The 21,152-nt window shown below is 41.2% G+C and overlaps 2 protein-coding genes across 3 annotated transcripts in view; one reads left to right on the plus strand and one right to left on the minus strand.

The window, feature by feature from the left end:
* Positions 1–1,204: 1,204 nt before the first annotated feature.
* Positions 1,205–6,975, minus strand: cdt1 (chromatin licensing and DNA replication factor 1). 2 transcript variants are annotated; one of them, XM_007575524.2, is made up of 9 exons: positions 6,398–6,975; positions 5,101–5,423; positions 4,786–5,004; positions 3,963–4,108; positions 3,008–3,108; positions 2,736–2,924; positions 2,486–2,644; positions 2,204–2,405; positions 1,205–2,068 (listed from the first exon to the last, which is right to left on the minus strand). In XM_007575524.2, exons 1-9 carry the CDS (start codon positions 6,845–6,847, stop codon positions 1,905–1,907), a joined length of 1,953 nt encoding a protein of 650 aa, XP_007575586.1. In that variant the 5' UTR covers positions 6,848–6,975; the 3' UTR covers positions 1,205–1,904. The 2 variants fall into 2 exon arrangements, with proteins under 2 accessions (XP_007575586.1, XP_007575585.1); XM_007575523.2 differs by having other exon boundaries at positions 4,786–5,007.
* Positions 6,976–10,188: 3,213 nt separating this feature from the next.
* Positions 10,189–21,152, plus strand: part of piezo1 (piezo type mechanosensitive ion channel component 1 (Er blood group)) — a 72,214-nt gene continuing 61,250 nt past the window's right edge. The window contains exon 1 of the mRNA XM_016662600.1: positions 10,189–10,757. Within this exon, the coding sequence (XP_016518086.1) occupies positions 10,694–10,757 (64 nt within the window). The 5' untranslated portion in view covers positions 10,189–10,693. The remainder of the gene's footprint in view (positions 10,758–21,152) is intronic.

Consider the following 21,152-nt stretch of genomic DNA (forward strand, 5'->3'; position numbering starts at 1 on the left):
ATGCAATGCTGCTGTTTCACCTCTATGCACATAAACACTACTGCTACTCTTCATATCTACAGAGCTTCCAGAATGTCTGTAGAGCTTCCAGAATGTTCCAGAATAAATCTTTCAATGCATGGATACTTTCACAAGTGCTGGTATTATTGACCTAGTCCACTTTTTTTAATTCCATTTTTCTGGAAGAGTAAACCAGGAAGAAATACCATGTTTGGTAATTGGGTTGGAAATGAAATGATCCATAAAGGTGCAGAAACACTAAAGAGTTTATACAAATTACACACCATCTGGAAACCGCACACATGAGGAAGTGAGGCGGGGCTCAGGAAGGTTTAACAGATGAAGGACTTTGCGTGTTTACAATAAGGTGTTGGTAGTTTGTGAGGCTGTTGAACAGCAACAAATATACCTCCATCTGAGGATGAAATAAGTTAGCAAGTCTGCATTATCCAGGTGCCTGTTTATATCGAGATAAACAACTATGGTTTATTCAGCAACGGCCAACACAATCACAGAGAAAATTGCAGTTCATCAAACTCCAACCTCAAGGAGGGTAGGCCACATGAGATCAAGGTTCAGTCCTGGAACCATTTTTAATTAAAAGCTACAATGTTCTGCTAGCTCAGGTTGCAAGAGGAAATAAGATTAGTTACCATAGCTACACAGATGATACACAGCCATGCTGAACAGAAGCTTAGTACAAATCAATGTCTGGATGTGTTCTCCAGCTAAACAGAAACAATTTTAACATTTTCGGACCTAAAGAGGAATGATCAGTTATTACAAGCTAGAAACTAATCAGGTCCGAACTCTGGGTGAAATGATGGACTCAGACCTGAACCTCCAGAGTCACATAAAGACAGCTGCAAAGTCAGCCTTCTATCACCAGAAGAACATCTCCAGGATTAAAGGACTAATGTTTCAGCGAGCTCTAGAGAAACTCATCCATGTGTTTATCTTTAGTTGCAACAATGTCTTCACATTAATGACCTATTGTTGTTGTATCAAACTTTTGGTTCTGGTTCTGCTTGTGCATCCCCAGAACCAGAACCTAACATGGAGTAGCAGCAATCAGCTTTTATGCACCAAAAGTCTGGAATGTCCAGTAAACCGCAAAACAGCTGAAACACAGTGTCTTTAAATCAAGGCTAAAATCCCACCTGTTTATAGAGTTGCTTTGGATCAATAACTGGATCATCATGAAGTTTCAAAAACTCTTCTCTTTCCTTTAATGTTGGTTTTATTTAATTTTTCTTCATCGTGTAAAACACCTGGAATTGCCCAGTGGCTCAAACGTTTTAATAAACCTACATCAAGCTGTGGGTAATAAACATATGAGGTCAGGTTTTTTACAGAATTATTGAAAGAAATCAACTTTTTAATATGTTTATTTACTCAAATGCACCTCAATAGTGATGCTGCTGTGTACAGGTGTTAGCCAATCAGAGAACAGGAAGCTCAGACTGAAGGGAAGCTGAATGGCTACACCATGAGGTTATAGGAACACACTGGGACCACTGGCTATTTCACACATTTAACTGGAACTTGAGCCTGTACTGTGTAACAAACTGGTAACATGACACTTTACAACACATACAGTGTGTGTGAGGATGACAGTAGGCTCAACGGCACTCATTGAAACATGCGGCACACCTGATTTCACTTGATCCTAAGAGACATCAAGTCAGCAAACCAACATTCCTCCTTTGGAGGAGAATTAAAAAAAAAAATAATAATCTTTCTCCAACACAGCAGGTTGGACACCAGAACTAGGCTGGGTTTTCACATCGTGAGGTTTAGAAAAAGTGTCGTCTCTCCAACTGAGATCATCTTCATGTTGCAACAATCTGAGAAACTCTCAGGAAATCAGCAGTTTATATCTGGAGGCAGAATGTTGAGTCCTGTCAGAGTCGCTCCTCCTCTCTGAGTCTGTGGTTGAGTTTGTCCAGAATGACGTTGAGCTCCATCATCTTGTTCAGCTTCAGGTAGAAATCCTTCCTGATGGGATGAATGCTCAGCCAATCAGGAGCCACTTCGGCCAGGAGACGGATGTGCTTCTCCATTTCACCTTTTGATTGGAGACAAAGGACAGTCGGTCAGGTCAGAACAGTAAACTCACTCTGAATGCGTCCCAGTTAACACCTCACAGTCACTGGTCACTTTAGGATTTACTGACGGAACCAGAATCGGCGCCGGAACCCACCTAGACTCAGAGCTGATCTGTAGCTTGCCACCATGCGGCTGCACGCCACCTCCATGACCAGCGCCGCCTTCTTTTCTGCAACAAACACGTTCCGTAGGATCCGGGCCAGCTCGCCCAGCCGGGTCAGCATCAGCAGCCGCTCCTCCTGGGCCGGGTTCCGGGTCATGGCCGCCTGGAGCTTCTGTGCCTCTTTGGCGCGGATCTGTAAGAGGATGACAGGAACCGTAAGAGAGCAGGCTGAGGGAACAGGAGCAGGTCTGGATGGGCCGCGGGGACACCCACCCTGTCCAGCAGGGACTGGGACACGCCCTTCAGGGAGGACGGCACCGGGCCTGCAGCAGGAACTGGAGGCTGAGCGGCTGCTGGGTTCTGGGAACTGACTGGTTTGGTTCCATCTGCGTCGTCTGCGTTCCGGGTCAGAGTGATCAGAGCCTTCTCCATCTGATGGCGAGAGAAGAAGAGTACGTTAAAGGTTAAAGGTCAACGTTGAACCCGACCAGGTCGTGGATATCGAGGGCCTCTGGCGGTGCACCTTGGGTATGATGAGGGACCGGGCCTTCTCCAGAACCTCCTGGGCTGTGGACACTTTCTCCATGTGGGGGGGCGGAGGCAGAGAACCCACCTGGATAGCGGGGACAGTGTCCACGTTGAAGCGGGGATGCCAGCGGGTCAGTTTGTCTTCCGGGACAGAGACGGGGGGCACCAGCGAGGACAGGAAGGCCTGCGGAGAGTTCAGAGGTCACGACAGCCAGTACACCTCTGCTGGACGGTCCTGAACGACAGAGTCCAGAACCAGCAACTCACCTTGTGATGCTGTTTGACAACAGAGATCAGGTTATGGTGAAAGACGCGTCTTCTCTCCAGGAGACGGGAGGCGGACAGCACAGGTCTAACTTCATTTTGGTCTGAGGACACATGGACAAGGAGACCAGGAGTTAGACCAGCTGCTGGACACATGTAGAGGCTAAAAAAAAATCAGCACATTCCACCTTAAAGGGGCAGTGTTATGAGTTTACAAGCCACATAATGATTTTATTGTGGTCAAGTAACCATGTTTCCTTCAGTGGTAATAAAAATTATGTATATTTCAAAGACGACCTAAGAGAAATTTGACTTCATAATTTAAAGCCATAAAATTTGGCCTTTGTCTCTTTAAAACTCCTGTTCTTTCTGGAACTCTGTCTTGAAGAAGTCACCACAACATGGCTCCTCTACCATTAACCCTTTAACCAGGTTTTTACTAGCATTGCACTGTTAAGTAGTTCATGTAACAATCTCAGCGGGCAGAAGCTTAGAAAATGCAGCTTAGAGGAGGAGCTCCAGCTCAAAGGCGAGCTAGGTCCACCCAGGTGTTTCAGACAGGTGAATGGTTGCCATGGAGATTAAAGGATTTCTCAAACATGCATAAAAAAAAAAAAATAAATAATCAAAGCAACACCCAAGGTACGTCTTTCAGTGTCACATGATTTGAAGCTCAATGAAGTCGATTTTACACAACACCGCCCCTTTAAAAAGAAAACGTTAAAAAGAAAACAGAAGAAAACGTTAGGGGGCTGCACACTGAATGGTGTGAAACAGTGTGTGTGTGTGTGTGTGTGAGACTGCATCTCTGTTGTTCTGGACCCGACCGCTGAAGGAAGCTGATGCTACTGGGCTATAGTTCTGACAGAACCGGACTGTAACTGAATCAGTCTGTATTCTGGGTTGGTTCTGGGTGGACAGTGGGAAGCCCTGCAGTGATAGAAGCAGTCAGACCAACCGGAGCTGAGGACGGGTTCCACGGTGAGCTGGTAGCTTCCTCTGCTGATGTTGCTGTTGAACGTTGGGATGTTCTTCTGCTGCCTGAAGGAGAATGCTGCAGGAAACACCGTCTTGATCTGACCAACATGGCTCTCCTCAAACCTCCTGAAAGAACAGCAGCAGTCAGACAACAAGCAGCCAATCAGATGCTTGTGTCCTCACAACTACATCTAAAAAAAACACTCATTCTTTTATTTCAGAAACTATGAAAACTTACTACACAAATTTTCAATTATTTCAAACCATTATTTGTTATAATTTTGATTATTATGGCTCAAAGATAATGAGCCCCCCAAAATGCAGTGTCTCAGGAAGTATAGATATCAATTTTCAAAAAGCCTTTTAAATGTATAGATGTCATGCAACGGTGAAATCCTAATGTTATGTAACTGCTAGATTACGCAGAACTGTGTGCAAGTATATACACAGAAAGCTGAGTGGAAGGAAAAAGTGTGGTAGGAATCCTATGGAAAATCTCTGGGATATTGTCTTTTCAGAAAACTGACATTTCTTATTAATTTTTTTTTTATTCACATCAAGTAATATTCTAACTTTCTCAGATCACGTTTTGCTTTTCTATTCTTACTGAGACAGAATTGTCACAAAAATATAAAACAAATAAGGGCTTGAAATATTTCACTGCATGTGCAATAGATCTAGCTGGGTTTCACTTTCTGCAAAAAATATTAAATTTTATAGCAATATTTCTTTTTTTTTGTACATGACCCCTAGTCGGCGTGGCGCTGTGCAGCGTGGCGACCCTCTGCAGGACCTCTTCCTACCTGTGCATCATGTCCTGCACTCCTTGCTTGATCTTAGCGAAGGTGGCCGTCTCCGAGCGGTTGTACAGCATGGCGACCACCGTGTCCATGCTGCGGAACATCTCTGCCAGGATCTTGTACTGGTAAGGCAGGGACAGGCCAGGGGGCGTGGCTTGGGCCAGGGTGTGGTACCGCTGGTACGCCGGCTGCTCCGCCGGTTGCTCTGCCGGCTGCTCCGCTTCGCTTCAGGAGGGAAGACAGAAAAAAAAAAAACATTGGATGTAGCAATGTGTTCTGGAACAGGGGCTCATTGTGTTCTCTGCTGTGTTAACTAACCCATCTGGAGCTGGAAGTGGAGCCAGAGCTGGAGGCAGAACCTGCCTCAGCTTGACTTCATCCTCTTCCCTCTCCTCCTTCCTCCTCTGGGCCTTAGCGGCCAGTTCTCTGGCCCTGGCCACAGAAAAGCTGGATGCCCTGGCCCCTGAGGCGAGTACGGCCTTGGTCCCAGATGCAGGTAGGGCCCTGGGCTCTGAGTTTGGGGGGGCCCCGGCTGCATGGCCAGAAGCTACTGGAGAGGAGATGGTGGTGATGTCCTCTGCCTGCTGCCTGATCGTCTGGAGGCGAGACCTGAGTGCTGTGATGTCATCCTTACAGAGAGCCTGGTGGACAGGGTGAGGTCAGGTCAAGGACAAATATATCCCTGAATTATTCACACCCCCGGCTGTGATTGTCATGTTTGTTAATGCTCACATTAACAAACATGTTATTAATAAATCATCAAAATACCTAAACAAGCAGAAAGTTAATCAGCAAGAAATATTTGGACAAACCTCCTTGTTTTATTGTGCTCTTTGTGTTTTATCAGTTTTTTTCTGCACCGTTTCATTTTGTCTTATTTTCTTTTTTTGCTTGAAAGCATTTTGAAAATAAAGTCATCATCATTATTATTATTATTATTATTACTGTGGGATAATGGTGGTGACAGTGGCAGGCGTTCGCCCTGCGAATCGGTGGGTTGTTGTTTCGACCCCTGCTCCACCCTCCTCTGTCACTGTATCCTTGGGCAAGGCACTTCACCCACCCATTGGGTGAAGTGCCTTGCCCAAGGATATACCATTATAACATTTATCAAGCTTTTCGTATATTGTAGAATCAAACCAGGGTTATAATTTATAAATAATTTAACATGGAACAGAAACAGTCACTAATTTCTCCCTTGGAGCCATTTCATTTTTGTCTTCTTAATTCAACAAAGTTAATGTGTTGCTATTATTATTATTGTTGTTATTATCATTGCTCTTTTTGCATCAGTCATACTGAGATCCCAGTGGATCTTCTAGATCACGGCTCTGAAACCTGCAGCTCTGGACTGGATCCTTTAATATGTTAAAACAAGACATATTGACCTGTTACTACTGGTTCTATAAGCCTCTGCTTAGAAGATTTATTATTTCTTTAGGCTTATAGAAGGCAATTTAAAAAGCTGAATGCAGAATGAACTGTGAGAACTTCGACTGAAGGGACTGACCAGGTTTATTTTTGGGTTAAAAACATTATTAATTTTAATAAGATTAACATGTTCTGCAATCACACCTAGAATGGATGGAGAACCGGTTTATTCTCCCCCGCTTACCTGTGGTGTGTCTTCGGGTAGGACGAGCTTCTTTCTGGCTGTCGTCCTTGTAGTTTTCTCAGTCGTGTTCGCCTCAGCCTCTCTGGCCCTTCCGACTTGCCGTCTCCTTTTGACCGAGGAGTGCTCGACCGTGGCTGAGAACACTGCAGCCCCGAGATCGAACTCTGCCTCGGCCGAGCTCCTTTTGGGAGTCCGGGGACTGGCCGGGTCCGTGTCGGGTCTGCTGGAGGCAGACTGCCGGTCATTACTCAGCCCCGCTGCCTCGTCTACAACCCGGACAAACTCCTCACGGACCGGGGAGCAGCAAAGAGTGGACTCTTTGTTTCCATGGTGGAAGCTGCTGGCCGAGAAGCCTTTCACGCCTCCTCTGCCGCTGCGCTGCTTTCCTGGGGCCCTCGCTTCTCCTTTCTTCCTCTGACAGAAGAAGTCGGTGACCCGAACCTGAGACATGCTGCTGTCCCCGCTGCAGAATCAGAACCCACAAACACACCAGCAGCACAGCCGTAAATTATAGGCTGCGGAGGAAGGAGAGTGGAATTTTCGCGCGAAATCAGTAAAAGCCACACCCCCATCCTGCCCTCCTCTTGACGCATGCGCACAGTGCTACTTTACATATGCGCGTCAGTATGTAACTGACACGACATACAAAAAATAACTAAACCATTTAGAATGTCATCAAATTCGAATTCACTTCCAATTAAAAATACTTTATTGATCTCAAAGAGAAATTAAATGCTGCTGTAACTCATACTAATTCAAATGACAAGAGTTATTGTACATAGTGAAAGTTATTGTAGAATTTTATAGAGCTTTATAGAGCTTTTTTATCTATGTAACTGGCAAAGAGAAGTCCAATCAGTTATTTCAAAACATCGGGCTTCTTCTGCTTTCTGCTTCCTGCGACCACTTTCTTTTTAGCATGGTGTTTATATTCAGAGCAGAGAAATACAAGATTGTGATCTGATTTTCCTAGAGAAGGTCTTGGTTTGGAGACATATGAATCCTTGACATCAGCAGAAAACAAATCCAATGTCAAACTGCTGAGACATTGGCAGTGTTGAAGAGGGTGAGGCATGATTAAAATCACCAGATATCGCCACAAATACTTTGGGGTGTTGTGTCTGTGTGTTGATTTTATTTTTGTATTTTTGAACAATTAACTGAGCATACTGTTTGATAACTAGGATCAATTGGAATGTATGTGCAACTGAGTTGAAATGATTTTTGTAAAGTACCTGGTGACGACATTTGTTGTGAATTGTTCCTGTAGAGACAAACTGAACAAAATTAATTTGAATATCTCCACGTCTCCTCTCAGAGGACGAAACAACAAGGAATCAATGAATGAATCTGTTTATCTGCTCGTGTCTCACGACTCTCATTCCATCTGAAATATGATAAAAAACAGCTAAGTTTGGTTCCCGTTAACAAAATACGGCTATTTCAGCAATTGTTATTGTAATATTTGGGAAATTGTTCACAAATAAATATGAATACATGTATTTTGTTTGACAAAATACATATAATTTCTACCGGACTCTCAGTATAAATATGCAACATGGCAGAGCAGGTCAGGTACAGCAGTAAGTGTAGAGCTTTCTTTATGAAATAACTGGACTATGCCCAGGTGTTTGTATGGAAGCTTTCAATGCTGACGTTTTTATTGAAGGGAGTTGAAAGAAAGAGAGGTACTTAATCAACACTGATTGCTTCAAGCATTGAAATGAAGATTAATGATTTAGTCATTGTTGTCAACAACAGCAGAAGCCGCCTCAGTCTAGAGCAGGCTGAGTGTTCACTCATTGTGGATGGCCTGTTAATCAGGCCATCCACACTCATCATCAGGCATGATGAATGACCTTTCATCATGCCTGATGAAAGGTCATTCAAGTCCATATTGTTACTGGGTAATCCCCCGATAGCTAAAGTCGTTTTAGATATTGCATTATTAGATTATAAATAACCTTATTATCTTAAAGAAAAGCTTGGTTATCTTTTCAGTTTGGCTCTTATTACGAGACGAAAATGTTTATAGCTTATTAACCCTTTTTAAAAACCTTTGACTCGTTATATCCTCTCTTATACCCGGATTCAGAAAAATGCTGTGCGCAAAGACTGAGATCACACAAAGGTAACCAGCGTCACAATAATCAGCATTTATTCAAGACAGATGCATACTATCACCAGAAAAGGACATCACAAAACATCAGAAAACTCAAAGCACAAACAAAACATTAACTTACCTAAGAGAGGGAAAAAGACAAAAGATGGAAACGACAAACAAAAAGCAAAGATGTCTGGAGAAATTGCAAAGAACAAAATCTGATTTGTTACTCCTGTGTACAAAGTTTTATAGTAAAGGCGTATTCTTGTCTATAATTTATTCAAATAAGACGTATCTTTGCTCAACCAACCAGGATCTGTCTCGGACCCTCTTAAAAGTTAGAAACTCCCTGCAATTTATTTTCAAGATCAAAGATCAGTTGTCACCTTTATCTAAACAAAATGGAAGCAGAGATTCTCTTCCACTGGCCTGAACTCCTGCTGTTTTATGGCTTTTCACAGATCAGTGTAAAAGATGAAACTTCTCCTGATTCTTTCCCACACAGACGAAGGGCAGTTCAAAAAGATCTTAGCAAACAATCTGCTGTAACTACAGGTAACATAAAGGTCAATAGGGCAGAATAAGTTATTAATCTGAAAACTATAATTAGGCTATTTCAATCAAGACATGTTGCTAAGTTTTAAAACTAGCATATTTTAAATTTATTTTCTTAACACTCTGCTTCAGCATTTTAGCATCAGTTACATTTTTTTTAATTTCCTTTATTTAACCAGGTAAACCCCGTTGAGATCCAGATCTCATTTTCAAGAGGGACCTGGGCAGAAGTCTGCAATACACAGCAACCGATTTACAAAATAAAGTTAATTAATAAAATTGCCTACTGAGCTGCGTATCGGTATATAAATGTGTGAGCGTCTGTGAGTGCGAATGGGTGAATGTGACTCTAGTGTAAAGCGCTTTGAGTGGTCAAAAATGATTGGATAAAGCGCTATATAAGTTCAGTCCATTTACCATTTAATACATATGCACAAGTGCAAAACAGTAGAAAATAATTTAAAAACAGTGACACTGTTTGGTAACATCTCATTGCCTATTTTTAAGAATCGCTTGAAATAAGTCCAGTGAAATCAATTCTGACATCTTGATTTCAGACTGGAGCTGATTCCAGGGTGTAGGAGCCATCACACTGAAAGCTTGCTTCACTTTTTCAGTTCAGAAACATGGAACATGCAAAAGACAAATTTTGTTAGAACGTAAAGAATGGGAATTAACAGATCTATGTAAAAGAGAGTTTAAATATGCTGGAGCCAAGTCGAGTAGAGATTTATAAATCAAAATCATCAGGTGATTGTTTCTTCGTACGCTTAAAGGAGGCCATTCAGCTTTTGCATACAACTCACAATGATGTGCGAGACGTCTGCTACCGGTTAAAAACCTTAAAACACAATGGTAAACAGTATTTAATGATTTGGATTAAATACATACAGAGTTTGAGTCGTGTCACAACTCGCTCACATACCCTCTCTGTCCATAGGGGGGCGCTGTAAACACACATAACGTGGCTTTTTGACGTCAGGTGTGGCAGACACGTTGTGGCATCAGGACAGATGTTATAGCGCCAAATAATAAAGTGGCACAGCGCAGTGAAACCCCCCTCCTCCCCCCGTTCCCCGTCCCCCGCACACACACACACACACACACACACACACACACACACACACACACACGCACACACACACCCACCTCCAGCTGTTACTAACTGACAGACTGGCTGAGTGTGTGACTGGTTAAAACAGGGAGGTGACCATCAGTGGCGGCAGCAGCAGCTCAGTGGAGAATAGCTCCTCTATGAACGCCCCTCAGCTCAGACTCTGTTCTGTGAATCACATTTTCCACTTTGAGCTGAGCTCCTCCAGCCCCGGCCTGGCCGACAGGAGCCGCGCTCTCAAACTTTTCTTCCTCCCTCCAAGGCGCAAAAAAAAAAAAAAAAGAACCAGCGGATGCGCTGTTGGCACATGGTTTGCGGCTGAAAACGCCCCGAAAAAAAAAAAAGATCAGGAAAGGCGGAGGATCGGCGGACCTTTTACTGAACAATGCTGGAGCTCTTCTCGGTTTCGTGTCTGATGGGACGTTTGGACCAGCTGCCCTGCTGAAGCCGTCGGTCCAAATGGAGACAATAGGACGGGTTCTGCCCCACTCTGAGCCCTGATCTCAGACACACTCACACACACATGGATCTCCAGGTGATCGTCTGGCTGGTCTACAGCGTTCTGTTGCCAGCCGTCCTCCTAACAGGTAGGCACCCGTCCGCTGTCGGCCTCGTTCGGTTCGGTTCAGCTGCCAGGACGTGCTGTGGGAAGCTGAGGGGACTTTTCTCTCAGCGTTGCGCTGAAACCCGTGACGGGGTGGTAACTGTAAGCGCAGCTGCTGCTGCAGAGTGAACTTTTCACACACTGGAACATTTTTCCAGTAAGTCCAGCCAACATGAAGGCAGAGAAGTTGAGCTGGTTCCTGCTGCTGCTGCTGCTGTTGCGGCTGCTGCTGCGGGGGAACCGTCAGGTTGGAAATAGAAGCTCCGCGCTGTTTGCGGCCAGGCTGCTGCGCTAATTAGAGGGAAAAGTGCGAGGAAAAGGATCCAATCAAGCGTCTTAGGGTTGGACTCCTTATCATTCTGCCGCACATAGGTGCGCACTGGGCTTTTACGCAAACACAGTTGAGATAGGCTGACTTTACGGACACCGAACTGAAACTGTCTCGAGTCCGCGTGATTGAATTCTGAACCTCCATTAAAATATGAAGAAGGAACCGGGAGTCGGCCATTCTGTCAACTTTGCGGAGCGCTGAAAAAGCGCAGAGCCGGGACGAGGCATACGCAAACAAAGCAGCTGATTATCGCCTGGAAAACTATCAGGGGAAACACAAGAACATTTTATTTCTGTTTTAGGAGACATACTTAAGAAATAACTATGTAAAGCAAAACCTTTCACCCCACTCCCCCCACACCCTCAGAGAGCAGTTAGTATTTGGAAAGCCATCAGTAGATGTTTATTGTCAGATTAGGTGTGAAAATGTGAAGAGTTTAAGACATTTCAATAGTCTCTGCTTTACATCCACTGGGATCAACGGCAGATCCTTTGGTTGGTGAGAAGTGTGTGTGAACCAGCTGAGACAAACTGATTTTTACAGTGATTGCTTACAATCTTCCATAAGTCTTTGTGCTTTAACATAGTGTCTGACTTCTGCATAATTTCTGTCAGGCAGGTTTATGGGACACGAGCTTCACATTCTGATCCATAAACAGCCAGAAAACAAAAACCTGAGCAAAAACACTGAGAGAAACCAGGCAGACATTCAGCTCACAGTAACAATCCACATGACTCAGGCCCTTGGAAACAATGGATTTGTTTTTTTGTTCTTTTTTTTTTCATTTGGATCACAAAACGAAAGTAATAATGAACCTGACTGAAGTAAATCCACTTTTATGGGCATTTTGAAAACCATCCATTATTTCATTGGCTGTTGTCTTGACTTTATAACAGGAAACATGCTGCTCTAAAGGACCTGGATGATTGAACAAGTGCTTTAAGTAAAATAGAAAAAACAGGAGCCTGAATGCATCATCTGTCCTGTGAAACAGACCTTTATTCAGCTGATGAATCAGAAGCTATCATTGTTACTATTACAACTATAAACAGGAGCTTGTCAAGAATAATTTGTCAATGATTAATGAGAGAAATGTTAGTTTTCACCCTCGGATACTGATTTTCTCAGGAGTTAAAGTCTTTTATTTAGTTTTTTTTTTTTACAAAAATATTTCTATTGAAATTTTCCACTTTGAAAATACAGTCATTTACCAGTCTGAACCAGCTTCTGTTATAATTACAGTTACAGTAACATTGAAAGCCCATTTTGGGGCTAAAACTAATCCAAGTTGGAGAAATTAAAACCAAAAATGAAAAGTTGATTCTAAAGTAATTTTAATTGAAACTTTCTCTTTGAACAACTGTAGATCAGCTGATTGTTGCTCATCAGTAGGGTGGCCCAGTTTCTGCCTGACTGGAACAGAATGTTTGTGTTTTATGAAAGCAAACTGAAATGATTATCAAGAACGCTTGTCAGTTAGGTCGATCCTGTACAGAGCTTAGATAAGAACATTTTATTTCTGTCTCAAATATGTAAAAAATATTGTGATGTTTATCTTTATTCTCTCGGATGTTTACGTCTAAAGTAAAAACAAGTGCAGATAATTGTCCCTTACATTCTTATTCTTCCAACATTATTATCCCAGTAAAATGAGGTGGGATTTGGTTGGTCTGTCCAGACTTCCTGTTTTGTTTGTGGTGCTTATGGTTTTTAAAATGATAGTCTGGTCTTTTTAAGGGAACCTGTAAGCCTAGACGTGTGTGTCTGTCTGTCTGTGTGTGTGTGTGCGTGCGTGCGTGCGTGTGTGTGAGGTTGTATTTGAAACAACCACATACATATCAACTAACAACATTCAATCTAATTTTGACATAAGCCAGATTTACACTGCGAAAACACAAAATCTTACTAAGTAATTTTGGCCTAATTTCTAGAGCAAATATATTAGCACACTTGAAATAAGTGAAAACTAACATACAAGTAACGTTTTAGCAAGATATAGAAGCTTGTTTTAAGTAAATAATTCCTTAATATTGATGAAAAAGTGCTAGTTCAATTGCCAGATTATTTAGGTTAATACGTGACATTTTTTTCCATAAGTTTATTTATCTGCCAATAGAACAAGAACTTTTTCATCATCTTGCAGATTGCATGAGCATGGATGCTGTTAGGTGAGTTGCGGTGGTTTTTATTGTAGTTGGAAGGGCCCCAAATCAAATTCTGCTTAGGGCCTCAAATAGCCTTGGAGTGGTTCTGTTCAGAGGTAACTGTGGTACCTGACACCTGACCCGTGTGTTTCTGGGAGTCCAGAGGACTGCCAGTTATGTGTGATGAAATTACAGTGAGGAATGGCAACTAGGAATACTAAACTAACCCCAAAGATGTGAAGCTGATCCTCAGCTCTCTCTCTCTGTCTCTCTCTCGGGGTGTTTACCATAAAAACAAAGTCAGACTTAACATTATAGAGCTTTCTCATATGGCCCTGCTGCTGAGCAGAGGACTTTAAAGGGTCAACAAAACTTTTTGCGTCACATTTGTGGGCCACAAATTTATAGGAGGGTTGTTGAAGGTTTGGGAAAAAAATTAACTGTATCATAAAAGAAGCTGGGTGCCCAGAGCAGAGAAACTAATGTGGTTTCCAGACAAACCAGGGGGCGGTAAATAATTGGCTGTCAGATTTTGCTGTCAGATATTGCAAATGTATTTGCACACCCTGACAATTTTTATGTTTTGTCACATTATAACCACAAACTTTTAGATTTTCTTTTTTCTTTTTTTTCTTACAAAAGAAATCATAAAAAATGTGGAATCCATTATTATTCACCTAATAAAAGTTTTAGATGCAGTTTTTTTTTCCTCCAACACCTGTGAACATCAGTTTTCAAGTCTTGCCACAGATTATTTATTAAATTTAAGACTTTATTAAATTTGGATTTTGACTAGACGATTTGAATACAAGACATGACATGAATATGCTTTAACTCAGGGGTGTCTGATTTTATGCGGCCCCTCTAACTGCACAGGTGGCTGATGCTGACAGATACCTTTTATTTACTGATCAAGGTAAAATTATTATTGGAATAACTTTCTTACAAGGAAAAATGTACAATTAGTCTTTTTACAACCAAACTTCTTTAATAAGTAGAATGAATTTGACCAAAATGCCAGCTTTGCTGCTCTCAAATCAGCTTTTTTTTGTTTATCAGGAGATCATACATACATTGATATTACATACATTTTGCAAAACTTACATGATTTCTCCGATTTTTTATTTTTTTTCCTATAACGAACATAAATCACCGTACTGACATAACAAAAACGAGACAAAATAAGTATAAAAACATAATAAAAGAATACATTAACAAAAAAACAAAAAAAAAACAGGGGAGAGAGGGTCGGATGGCATTGAGAAGCTAAAAGGTAACAACATCCCACCCATTTATTCTGTAAATTTTAAGTCACATGACATGATGAGTCAGTCACATCAACCTATGCATTATAAAGGCAGATATTTTATGTATGTCACAAAAGGTGCCCACTTGTAAGTAAATTTTGCTGAACTACCTTTCACTGTTAATAAAAATTTTTCTATCTTTAAGCATGATCTTACAGTATTAAGCCATTGTGAAGTAGATGGAGGTGTAGGAGATTTCCAGCAGAGTACAGAAAGCCAAGACCTCTCCCTGTAGGGGTCACAGGTTAAGTGAGGTCCCTGGAACTCCAAAAATGGCAATTAGTGGATCGCTTTGGATCTGGATTCCAAAAACCCCTGAGAGTATGGAAAAGACATAGTTCCAAAATTTTTGTAAGCTCGGGCAAAAGAAAAACATATGACTTAAGTTGGAGGGAGAGGTCTGGCATCTGTCACACTGGTCCAAAATCAAAGATTTGGACCAGTGTGACGGATAGACCAGATAGACGGGATTTTGAGAAGTGGACTCTGTTTTCTCAAATCAGCTTTTAATTAGTTTATTAATCATGGCTAAATAAAAGCAAGTGCTTTGAAAGAAAGTGACCCAAATCATTAGAGATTTACTTATCTGAAATGAATAACTGTACCGGCCCCGATATTGAAAAAAGATTCGAGTGACAATGTGTCTGAACAATAATGGCATACCTATTCAGTCTAATTCTACGCTTTGTACTTGTGGCAACATCATGCTGTATTATTTGCTTTACATTGCATTTAGAATAACTAACTGCACTTTATGAACCATTTGAAAAAAAGTTTGTTGCAATTTATTGTTGCATGTTTGACCAAGTTAGTCAACCTATTGATTCTGTCAGTTTGAGTTTCTATATTATTTTTGTTACATTGGCTGTTCTACTCATAATAGCACTGACTGAACAAATTAAAGTTGTTTTTACATGTTTGACCAAGCTTGTGAAGCTAATGATGTATTTAAGTGAGCTGTACTGGTGCAGAGTTATCAAATAAATGTGTAATTCAGTACATTAATGTATGCTTTAAAAAAAAAAACCTCAGTTCAGCTGTTTTTCTGTATCGGATCGTATTGGATATCAGTATTGGAAGTATCTTATAACATGAGAACACATTTGTTCAATCGAGCCCAAAACATTTTGCATTTTAATACAGGGAACACTCAAAAGGACCTTTTTCACATGTTCCCTGCATACTTGGTTCAAAGTTTAATCTCAGTTTCTTCTGTCTTTCTTTTCACATCTCCTCCATAAAAGCCAGCTTTGTCCAGAGCACAGCTAGCAGCTGTTATGTCAGTGAGAACCTGTAGATGATCAGACAGCGTTAGCAGCACTTGGAGGAGGAAACCTAAACACATCAGGAGGACTCTGACATTCACCAGGAGGGACAATATTAAGAAAGGATTGTTATATTATGTGCCAAGAACTTCACATCCCTGTGACATCTGTGTCTGGCCTTTGTACTCAGACGTCTGGCTCTCTGCAGCGTATCTGCATGATGAACAGCTTTGCTTTCTCCTCAGTTGGCTCCCAGTGACGCTAGAGCAGAGGCTGCTGCACAGGTCTGTCACACTAACACCTTTTGCTGGATGATAAATTGTTCCAGAACTTATTTCACTAAATGGTAATATTGTTATTTTGAGACCATACTCGACTACCATAATGATGATAATATAAAAAATAATATTAATGTCTTATTAATGCAACTAAACACACTCAAAGATTAAAAACACATACATTTCTAAAGAATATCTATCAGTCAAACTGAAAACATTTCAAATATCCTAAATAAATAAAACAAATGAAACAACAATATTTAAAACAGATTCATGAAGCACCAGGGGACAAAATTGCATGTAAAAAATAATCATTCAGCGTAGAAAGGGAAAACGGTCTACGCTGTTTTCCCCGTTTCCCTAGAGATATCATAAATTATCCCTAGTAATTTATGATAAATTACTAGAGATACACCGATCCAATATTAACATCTGTATCAGTCCTGACATTGAACATTTTATATTCGGTATCCTACAATGTGCCCAATCCACAACTGCAGATCTATTCAGTCTAATTCTATGCTTTGTGCTCTGAGTGACGTTGCATTTTATTTATTTTACATTATATTTAGAATTTTCAATTGTACTTTCTGAACCGTTTGAAATAAAGTTTGTTGCAGTTTATTATTACATGTTTGACTGAGGTAGTAAGTCTATCGCTTTGTCATTTTGTTTCTTTATTATTTATTTTTCATTGGCTGTTATACTTATTGTTGCGATGACTCTGTTTGTTACATGTTTGACCAAACTGGTGAAGCCATTAGTGTATTTAAATGTGCTGTACTGGTGCAGAGTTATCAAATTAATTTGTAAGTACTTTTCTGTTTTCTTTTCTTTTTTCTTTAAAAAAAAGAAATGCAACTATTTTGCATCTGAATTTTAAGTTAATTCAGATGTTTTTCTGTATTGGATCGTATCGGCCAACACTAAACCTCAGATATCGGTATTGGAAGTTATTTATAGAAGTGCATCATTATAAATAACTATAATGTAAATATATCATGTAAGAAAATTTCAGTGGAAGAAGCTGTTTTTACATCAGTAACATCCGCCTGGTATCCTCCCTTAAGGCCAAGGCTACAGGTGCTCCATGTCCGGTCATGTTGCTACCTGTCTGTCCAACATGAAGTGTGGGATCCAGCTGGATCACCAGCTCTGACTCAGCCTGATCCATCAGATCTTGAGGCTTTGTTACACCAGCTGACGACTTTTTTTCTACGAGATGAACACAATGACATCATGACTCAGTTTTGCAGGCCCAAGGGGCGACACACCCTGAGCTTCTGCTGTCACCTATGTTATCTGACTGACATATGGTTGAACATTTTTCATTGTCAATGAGTGGATCACTCTGTGTGGAAATATGGCAGTTTATGTGAAGCCGAACAAAGTCGTCCACTCTGTCTGCAAAGGGCTGCATTGCTATTGAAATTCTTTCCTTTCACTGCTTTTCATTCGACAGAGAGGAAATGGCAGGCCTCCCTGTTCATCTCCATCCTCACTGAATGCCGGTGTTTCATGTGGTTTCAGAGAATTGGCACACCCAGGCCCAACACGGGAGAAGTTGTGGAAAATGTTGAGCCTTTCTCTTCGCTTCCTGTGAATGTGACATAGCGTGCAGCTCCTCTCAGCATGAAGCCTCTTTTTTTTCTTATTATCAATGCCAACATGTTTTCTCAGTTGTTCATGGAATAAAAAAAATTCTCTCAGGAATAAAAGCGCTCCAGTAAATTCCTCTGTGTAGCAATAAATGTCACTCAGTGATGATCTGAACCTTTAGACCGGAGAAGAAGAAAATCCTGCCTGAATGAGGAAGATTTGACTCCCCTTTAATGTGATTGGTTCCTTCTTTTCCTGTTTTGTTGAATTGGTGGGGTTACAGTAACTAGAGGCATGTAGAACTCGCACACACACGCACACACACCAACACTTTAGGAACATGTGTCTGTTGTAGGTAGAGAGAAAGTAGGGACAGGGATATTGTTGTTTGGCTGCTTGCTACATGCTTCCAGGTTGTTTGTTTGAGCTGTTGGTCATATTGTTCCACTGAGTCAGAGGAAACAAAGGTTCAACGATGTCATCATACACATAGTTTCTGTCACTGCTGAAGACATTGTTTGAATTTCCTGGAGGAAAGAATCTCAAGAATCTGTCATAAAATCATGTCTTCATGCTAACGACGAGCTGTATGGACTCATCATATGGCTGACGTTTGTAAAAACATTTTTAATATTTGATGGCCAGCCGGCCATCGAATGTCGTAATGTCTTGTATTAAGCCGACTGGCGGCCGGCTGGATGGAAACAATACAGTTCAACTTATTTACAACAAGTCAACATAGTCCTTGCCTTAGTTGTTTGTGGTGGGGGAAAAGAAGACTCAATTTTTACCTACTTTGTGTAACAGTGAGGAGCTTATAAATGAATACAGTCAAAAGAAGCACAATAAGATTTTATTTTAAAAAATGCCATCTTCTGTATATTTGGAGACTTGTCTTCCATTAATTCAGGCTGCAAGAAAGCATGAGAACCAGCTTTCATCAGAAATCCAGATGGCTCACCAGAGGACAGCCAGCTTGCTCTGTTTGCACTTTTTCAACCTTCAAACTTTGGATGGTGATGTGAAAAAGTGCTTTTTCCCACAGGATCATGTGATTTTTCTCCTCAAGTAATAAACGCCTTCATTTAAAAACTGCATTTTCAGCTTACTTGTATTGTGTTTGACTCATAACTAAATTGGTTTGATGCTCTGAAACACTGGAATGTCACAAATATGTAAAAAGAAAGAAAGAAAAAGAAATCAGATCACATCAGCCACGCTGTAGAACTCAGGAACAGAAACTTAAAGGGAAACAGAAGGCTTGAGGTGTGGCTGGGGCGCTGAAGGGGAATGTGAGGGAGGCACAGGATGTCATGAAGGTGGAACAGAAGAAGACAGTGATGATGATGATGATGCTGTCTGGTGGTGCAGGAGAGGATAATGGAATTGTTAATACAGGCAAGGATGGAAGATGATGATGGTTGGACCATTTGAGGAAGGTAGTCAGGTGATGCAGTGAGGACCAGAGGTGTGATGGGAAAATTTTAGGGACCGTCAAGTAATGATGGAAACTGACCACCTTATACCTGCTGGGGAGGTGATCAGTGACATGGGAACCATGTGACTATAAACAACAGATAATACTTCAGCTGTGGGAAAATGAGGTTTCTTTAAGAAGGACCAGTTCACAACATTAGTAATCTCAATCCACTTTTTAAAAAAGTGGATTTACATTTATATTTATTTCAGTAAACTCAGATTTGTAAATGTAAATGTAAATCTCTGGGAGTGTGTCTGAACTTTGAGGTTAACTGGGTTAACCATACTAGCTTTGTCTCACCAGCTCCAGGGTGAATGTATGGCCTCTGTTTTACCGCCATCAATTTCTCCGTTTTCCCATTCTGTCGTGCTGCTGTGCTCTACACTTCCCTAATTGATGGTGGATAAATTACAAAAGACATTTCTAGCTGTGCTGTGTGCTTCCAGCAGATGGGTCTCCATTACAAAGTGTTCAAAATCTGTGTCGCTATTCTGCTAATGTCGGGGGGGAAAAAAAGCAATTTCGTAAATGTGGTGTTTCCATTAAATAAGAAATTAAATTACTATCATAGTAAGTCATTATAAATAATGGCCACAACAGATGTAAACATTACCATAAATATTCATAATTCAGCCATGATGCCAGAGCGCATCTATCAGCTTTGAGAGGAGACATCAGCGTCTTATTGTGGCGGTGGAGCGACAAGCTCCGCCCACTTGGGAGGAGTAGGCAGGGCTTGTATGCAGCATTTTTGGAGAAATTGTAGTCGGCTATTTTACAGAAGAGTTAAGGATTAAACATGTTAGAATTGCACAAATATTTATGAATTGTGTGATGTTGTGAGAGCTTTGGTGGGAGCCAGCTGCACATTGTCCAACAAACTAAAACAAACTGCATCATCCTGCTACCATTTCCTGTTGTCTTCTTTGTAGTTTACACCAGTAGTGACATCCAGCTGTTGATCTCATGACTGTAACGGAAAAAAAGTGTTTCCATTACAGTTCAGTGAAATACATCTATTCCGATACGTCCAAAAAATCCACCTCATCTTAGCACAGGAGTTTTTTTTTTTCAATGTTGGCGCGTTTCCATTAAGCAGATTTATTTTTGCAATTTCAATCTACATAATTCTTTGACTAATGGAAATACAGCTAGTATTGTCTGCTGACCATGTATTTGGCAGAATATTGGATCCAGTGTCTGCGACGGACTGGCGACCTGTCCAGGGTGTACCCCGCCTCTCGCCCGGAACGTGAGCTGGAGATAGGCACCAGCACCCCTCCCGACCCCACTGAGGGACAAGGGTGAAGGAAAATGGATGGATGGATGGATGGATCCAGTGTTTATCTTTATTTCTTTATGATTGTCAATGGCCAGATTTCACCGGATCAAATATAGAACACACTCTGAAGATTTAAAGAAGTTCTGGAAGCCTGTTACTCTGTCAAGCTGACTCACACCCCGGTTGTTTGTCCTGTCTTCTTGTGAGAGTTCAGTGCTTACATATAAACTGTAAGAATCTTTTTTTTTCTCTGCTAGCGATGGCTAACAAAATGTTTTATGAATCTGTTTATGTGAAGTGACTTGGCTCCTGTCGTTCTAATGAGAAGGACAGTTGTCTGACATAATTGTCTGCAAATGAGTCCTGATCAGTTTAACAGTACTGGCCCTTTGCTCACTTGCTGGCAGTGTGAATGCTATCTTTCAGTTTAAAAAAGCTCATGGAAAACATCATTATGAAGCCAAGGAGACTCTGCCAATTCAACAAAACTTGGCAGTTTCTGTCTTTTTCATTGCTGCTTTTATTGCTAAACTGCCTTATTTGGAGTTCAGGACTGTGATCATCGTCCATCTGTTCCTGAAGTTTTCTGTCTGGGTTCATCTGTATGGTGTCTCTTCACTCTGTTGAAGACAAGTGTCAGTATTTAGTGATGCCTACAGTATATCCACTAACTTCGTGTATGCCACCCTAAA

Source organism: Poecilia formosa, unplaced genomic scaffold, assembly GCF_000485575.1.
Source record: "Poecilia formosa unplaced genomic scaffold, Poecilia_formosa-5.1.2 Scaffold380, whole genome shotgun sequence".
NCBI classification, from domain to species: Eukaryota; Metazoa; Chordata; class Actinopteri; order Cyprinodontiformes; family Poeciliidae; genus Poecilia; species Poecilia formosa.

Coding starts and splice junctions, on each gene's coding strand:
- cdt1 (XM_007575523.2), bottom strand. CDS start 6,847: ATGTCTCAGGTTCGGGTCACCGACTTCTTCTGTCAGAGGAAGAAAGGA. Junction 5,424..6,397: donor TACCCGAAGACACACCACAG/GTAAGCGGGGGA, acceptor CCTGTCCACCAG/GCTCTCTGTAAGGATGACAT. Junction 2,925..3,007: donor TTGTCAAACAGCATCACAAG/GTGAGTTGCTGG, acceptor AACTCTCCGCAG/GCCTTCCTGTCCTCGCTGGT.